At 42.6% G+C, this 7,266-nt stretch overlaps 1 protein-coding gene across 1 annotated transcript in view; it reads left to right on the top strand.

The window, feature by feature from the left end:
- The window catches only part of T265_08176 (hypothetical protein), a gene marked incomplete at both ends in the record, with an annotated part of 30,906 nt that overhangs the window by 20,716 nt on the left and 2,924 nt on the right, over positions 1-7,266 (top strand). The window contains one exon of the mRNA XM_009173901.1: positions 5,808-5,879. Coding sequence (XP_009172165.1) covers positions 5,808-5,879 — 72 coding nt within the window. The remainder of the gene's footprint in view (positions 1-5,807; positions 5,880-7,266) is intronic.

Raw genomic sequence — 7,266 nt, forward strand, 5'->3', positions numbered from 1 at the left:
TCCACTGCAGAATGGAACTGTCGGATCTCGAGTCACGAACTGTTGCACATATAAGCAATTTTATGATTTGGTCCTGCTGATTAACAGTCATCGTATTCTATCAACTAGCATTGCAAGGAATACACAGAAAGTCTAATGTGCTAATGATAGGCGATCACCAAAGAAATGGTAAAGCGGCTACTTCGTTTGTTCGTCCTTATCGCAGTGGATGGGAGATTGCAGCGGAGTGATTATGAAAGCTGGAAACACAAGAGCCTTTTTCTGTTTTGCAATGAAATGAACTTAAGCTTTAAAAAATGGGTTGGTTTGACGAGAAAGTGCGAATAAACCCGTATTGGTCCAGCATATGCTGAACCTTCATTGACATACACGAAGAACTGTGATTTGAGAGAGCACCACGCCTCACACGACAAGATCTTCAGTAATATGGTTACGTGAGACACGTAGCTAGACTTCAGCCTAATTACCTTCACGCAGTCAGCACACTTAGATATGTTATCAGCGGTCGGCTGAAGATGCACGTATTTGGCAACTAGTGTGGACAAACGATGCAGAGGACTTAGAATATGTTCTTATCAGAGTGGGAGATCCGATCAACTCTCATCAGAATTCCAACGGAGAACGGTAAACATTCATTTCTGGTGAATGGCAAAAGTGAAATGAGCTAATAGCTACTATGCAGGCGTAGCAAAATAGCTCAGCGCCACTCACAAAAAGTCTGCATACTGGTCGCTCAACCACTTGTGTGCACTTGTGGACGGGCTAAATGTTCGAAAGATAATCGAAGCCATTCCTGATTATGTACCCTGGTTGATGTTTAGTGTGTCAAACAAAATATATAGGCTCATACGCGATTCCCTTCCGTCATTTTCCTGAATCCAGTTTCATCATCATCATCATTATCAGCTGTAATAACCGCGTACTGGTCGTACAATGGTTGTAGCTGCCACAGTTTCGTTCACCGATGATTGGGGGGTAAGTAGCTGCGCATTGCACGCGCGAGCTGGTAAATTGGTGCATAAATCCAGTACTGTCAGTGAGTTGCAATCCTGCGCACGATTAGCTGGCGTCACTCCAGTATGTGAGCCCGGCTTTGCACGGATGAGGAATAAAAGAAATTTGGCCCTTAGACTTTCATGGTTGTATGAATTTTAATAGCATAGCATCCTCCTTCATTCATTAGCAACGATAAGTTGCTGAATCTGTCCATAGATGGAAAGTGTAGTGAAGATTTCAAAGCCTGGCTAAGATCTTCTTGTCTAGCAATGACACTTTTTCTTACCGACCATTCACAACGGGATTCATCGAGTTTGCAATTTCGCAGTCTTGGTGAACCGAAACTGTCCACAATTGTTAGCTTTGACATCGCAAGTGCCTTCAACTATGCTGCTGCCCTAGTATTAATGTTTGCTCTCTACTGGTGGTGCGCGTGCACGGTCACAGTGTGAACAACTTAGAAAGCAGTGACAGTCGCTGAATCCAGGTGACCAAAGAATGTCCATTAGCCGATGGTCACAGTGTGAAAAACTTAGAAAGCAGTGACCAGGTGACCAAAGAATGTCCATTAGCCGACAACTCGGACGATAACACTTTAGAGCGTGGCAACGCTATTATTATGAGCGCGATACTGTGTCATCTTACTCATCACTGGTCAAGACTAAAAATCCAAGAATGCAGACAAACTCCAAAAGATTAACTCGCATGCACTATTCGAAGGGAATACATTCGAAAAATATGCAAGGAAGTTCTGTGAAATTAAACGGACGTCAGACACAACGAACGATTTATCTATTAGTTTGCAACCTTAAACATAGTGCAAACGGGATTGTAAATTAAGCATTCTACGTGAGTAAGTAACTGAGTTTTGCCTAACTTTTTTTCAACCAGTCCGCTGTCACGTACTGTATTCTCCTAACTTTGAGTGCGAAGGAAGAGATAAAAATACATAGTTTAGAAGAAATGTAACGGAAAAGCAAGTAATCGTCTTTACCATGCGTTTCGCATTTCCATTCTATAGTATGAATTGGTATTGATCAAACTGCTATGAGCAATAAGGCAAGTCAAGTAAACGTCAACTAACCTAGCGAGATACACTGATTAGCCAACTAATTTGGTTTTTCGAGAGACTCATCTGGAACCAAGCTGAATCTCTCCTTTGTGATGTTTCCAGGTAACTGAATGTGCTGCACCAGGCTGTCTCATGTTTCAGTCGCTACAACATTCCAAGTATCGCGAAACATGTATATATGTAATGCACTGCTCATAAGGTTGCAGAAAATTCGTCGAGAGGCCTCGAACGATTTCGCCCTCCTTGGGGCTCATCAGGTGGGCGCAGTTCCCGAGTTTCTGTCAACCTTATTTTCCACTTGAAACCAAATTGCACGAAATTAGCGAGCGAAATTAGCGATAAGCCCGAAGAAGGGCGAAATTTCAGCAACCTTATGAGTAGTACATGAGCTAGCCTACTTAGGTCTGGAGTGGGATAAGAACTAATACTCTTACTACGGTGTACGTGGTCTGTGGTCGTGTCATCCGGGGTCCAATGGAAGGCGAAATTTACTACGAAACTTGTGGAACTGCTTTATAGCGTATACTTACAATTGTGCGACAGCGATTGAATATTGATGAAAGTTCAAGAAGACGCGTGAGAACGTTCAGTTTCCAAAAACGGTGTGCATATGAGGCGTCTACTCTCCTGCCCAATAGCTTGTGGTTGCTTAGCTGGTGCTTTCAATAAATGACATCGCAGGGGATGGTTCTCCTCCTTTCACCAGCACCGAATTTTTAATAGCACTCCTGGAAATTTGTGAAGTCACTGAACTTCTTATAGCAGTTCAGAAAACCAGGCCATGATTCTACTAATTTCGATTAAATTGAAGTAATACAGAGATACCAAGTGTAACCCTTTTCTCGAGAGAAGTTTGCCATTCATGAAATAACTGCTTAATAACGAGAACGGGGAGGTGAGTACGAGAGCGCCAGAAGTGGAAGTGAGTGTTTCTCATGCCAACTAAAAAGTGTTGCTGCAAGATGAACTCTTCTGTCATATGGAAGGCTGCCGGAGCTACTCGTTTCTTCCTAATTATTCGTCCCTGTACAAATTGGAACTTTCAATGTTTCAACGAATAACCACTTGAAACTTGGTTACAAAATTTTGAGTGAATTTTTTGTGTCAAAACTGGAATCTGTGAGACAATATTCAGTGGTGAGGAGTAACAAGGTGTATACTTGGTTGACTTGATTTATAGGTGAGTTAAAGGCGATTTTTTTCGATTCTATCAGTGCTTCCGTCAGGTCATTTTGCGGTCTCCTCGACGGTGAATAGTTTCAGCTTTAGCGGATGGCTCTTGCTACTTGCAAAGTCACATTTCATTTGAGCCACTTTCGAAATGGAAAGTAAATTTTCGCTATGGACGGCGTGATAAAAACAAAATCAAACTGAGTGAATGGCCAAATTAAAAACAGCGACTGCAGTGCGACCGAACTTTTTCCAATCAAAATCGATAGCCAACAATCTAAATGAAAACCTATTTGGTTGGTAGTATGAGAAGACTTTGGAAACGAATTTGATGTATCCTGAAAAGTCTGAAAGCCTTCTACGGCCTCAACTTCATTGGAAACCGTCCGTGATGCACACCTCAAGAAAACCCAGTGAGTTTTGTATCCACGACTTCCCCCTTGTAGTCGAATAATAAAGAGTTCGACTAGGAGACGCTAATAAGCAGTATGATTGAGTCGCAGTCAGGCAGGATATAGCGCCAGTCATCATTCAGTCATGTAATTCACAACACAATCAACAGGGTACTGACTTGTCGAGTGACGAATCCTCATGTCGAATTTTCACGCAACCTGTGAATTATTCGATCTTTTAGGTCACCAATAGATTATGTAATAATACATATGTAAGATCCGGACGGTTACGGATCTCACAGGACGATTGCGACTATTAGATTATACACAGTTCGTAGCCAGTAGTCAATAGGAGCAGACAGACGTGGGGCAGCAGATGATATATTGAAGACTGACAGGAACTGGTTCTACAGAAAAACGGATTAGTAAGCATCATGAATTAAGAAAACGTACAATCAACAATGACGCAATCTGCAGGAGCGGGAAGTAGTCACTGTCACAGCAAGGATTTATATAGGGGCAGTCTGACAGTGTGAGTTGGCGGTGACGGCGCAGGAGTCAGTACGTTCGGAATGTGAGGGACTGTCTTTCGGTCGGCGTCGACGCAGCCGCTCGTGTCGCGTGACAGGTCAGATTGCGCGATTTCGTCCGTTTAAAACAAAGCTCAGCAAAGGCTACGGGCGTGATACATGGGTAATACAAAATAATCAGCCGCTCCGGGCGTCAGGTCGGTGTAGCTGGTAACGCGTTTGGCTGGCCGGTCGGCCCGCTTTTCCATTGCAGTGGGCGCTCAAAAATAGGTGCAATCGAGACGAACTTGCAGGCAATGACAGACAACAAAATATTGACATCAGTCACTGAGAGATAAGCAGACCTTAAGTAGGAACGAAACGGGGGGAAGACGAGCAGCAAGAAAACGAAACGGTGTCAAAATAAACAGGTGTAAGCCATTTTACTCGTGCGTAGTCAGAAAACAAGGAAGGTTGAACTTGTTCACCGTTGATTCACAGGAGTATCAACATACCCTCTCAACTCTGTCTAGCGACCATTGCTCTCCAAGGCAAAATCTTGTCTAAATTTCACGTGGCCTCAACCTCAGGATGGATGGGCATTTTGAGGGTTGCGCATGACTAAATGCCTAACCAGTAAATGTCACTTCATTTGGATTGCACCATCAAATTTAGGCAGCATGTATAAACTGAGAAAAGAACTAAATTTATCGTGTCACAAAAGGAAGGATGTGATGCTCGGTGATGAGAAAAAGCTTGATGTGAAGAATAATATGGCTCCGTTTGCTGGCAATACCAGGCAAAAGAAGAGAAAGGTTGCAGTAAACGAAGATATATTGTAAAGCATTTTATGATTTAGGAAGTTGTGTCTAACGTAGTTAAGAGTCACTGATTAAAGGTCGCCGGAAAATCACTGGTTTCCGTATTGGAACTGTTCACGACTAGTTTTTCTGATTACTTCCTCAAAAATTAACTACGGTTGGACAAAATTGTGCCTAGTTGTTTAGATAATTGTTACTCTGTCTAACCGTTCAATTCCCAATTGGGACTACGCAAAAGGTCACAAGATTGTGTGCAACAGACGCATCTGGAAACTTCCTTACCATGGTCGATGGATTGATGCTACCCAATATCTGCGTACACTGACACATCGAGATGATTTACACAGAAGACTTCATGTTCAGCTGTGATCAGATCGTTGTGGTTTTCACGAGCCGGATTAGTTCTATACAAGGATTTGATATTGTTTTTGTGCTACTAAGCGAGCTCTAAGAGGTGGACTTTGCTCTCCTAAAAGTACACTGTGTGCTCGCCCGCCGATCCTATTCCATTGAGTCGAGGGTTGTGTGTGTAGCACCACGCTCTGCGCAAACAGTCCATAGCTATCCGAATCTGTGAGGGCGTCAAATGATTCAACCAAAGAATCCTATGTGAATACCAACGTTCCACGTGAAAAAAGGGATGTATTGTAGTACGACTCTTCATGCGATGCATCTTCCATGCAGAGGAAGTCTTGCGTATTTGAACGAGCGTGTTATTCACTTTGCATCAAATAAATGATTCCCACACGCCGCTTAGATAAAACTTTTCATAGTATATTTTTTCCACAAGCGGATCGTTTACCGTACGTGCTGAAGCTGATTTTTGTGATTTCGTTGATTTTTTTAGTGGTTTGGATATTTCGATGATATGACTTTGGATAAATTTCATAGCTTGCAAGAAACCGAAATGTACAAGAAGGTCAGTTTATTTATCTACTTTTTCACTAGTCATTTATTTGTATAACATCACCCCTCTGGTTACCAGAGTCGTGGATTTGAAAAGCACATCTTTACATCTATTCACTCTTATTTCAAAAAAACAGAACTGCTATCTGAGCAAACCGGTTTAAATGGTGGCCTTCTAGTCATTTACTCTCGATAACAGGCATTTTTTGAGAAACAGCTGAGGAGTAATTAGTATCTTTCCCTCCCAAAGACCTGTTGCCCCGCTACCAAACCCAGAGTGAGGCACGAAAAAATATGCAGAGAATCCATCCACACCAAAGTCCAGACAAAAATATTGGTAACTAGTTGACAAGCTTTCATGTCTCCCATCCGGATGATCCAGTAGATCTGCTCAGAATAAGATTACAGATGCAGATTAAATAAAATTTCCTGCCCTCAAGAATGCGTGCTATTTGTTGTTGAAGGTTGCTCTTAAGGTCCCTTACAACAAACGCCTAAAATCTGGAATTTTTGTTGGACTCAGTATAAAAACCGATAACATTGCCTAAATGATGAAAGAGGACATCATCACTAGCTCATTGGAATCCACTCCAAGAAGAATACCGGTGCATTTTGAAGGTATACCCTTACTATTTTTTCTAAAACAAAGTACTGTTTTGAAAGAAAGTAGGGAGAATACGATAAGCGTCTGGTGTCAGCCCAGTCAGTCTATCAGTAAACCCACATGCGCTGGTCATTGCCGTCTTCTTGGACCCCGAAAAGGGCCTCATCAATGGTTAGGAATCATGTCACACATCGCCCAGTCACGCTCTCAGTGGCGCTCATGCACCCAAACTATTGCCTTCAATGCATATCTCCCTTCCCAATTCCTTCACTTAACGGTCCACGGCAGTCCTGTATTCACGCACCGATTGATCAGCTTCCAATTTATCTGCTTCCAATGCGCAGCTACCTACCCCACTCTCAAATTATCGGTGAACGAAACTACCACCACTGTACGACAAGTACGCGGTTCTTACAGCTGACGGTGATGAAGAGTCTACCATAGAGAACATAAATCATTTAATGCCCGACGACATATTCCAGAAGGGAACCTGCAGCACAAGCATCACGGTTTGCTTCGACAGATTACAGAGTCTTTTCCGAGCGCGTCTGGCCACAGGGTCCTCCAAGGTGTCCAGAATCTAGTTTGTTGTAGGATACAACTGCCGGTGTCTTGAACTGAATGGTTGAGCTCGAACAAAAACCTGATTTTTAACATTCTGAAAGTACAGGTGACTGTAAAAGTAGATTTTGATGAGTAAGAGAAGTCAATGGAAAATGTCCCAGTGAAAAGATAATTTGATAATTAGGGAAGATAACACTAACAATGCACTAGAAGACAGAAACGACGACAGGTT

This window comes from Opisthorchis viverrini (assembly GCF_000715545.1).
Source record: "Opisthorchis viverrini unplaced genomic scaffold opera_v5_211, whole genome shotgun sequence".
NCBI classification, from domain to species: Eukaryota; Metazoa; Platyhelminthes; class Trematoda; order Opisthorchiida; family Opisthorchiidae; genus Opisthorchis; species Opisthorchis viverrini.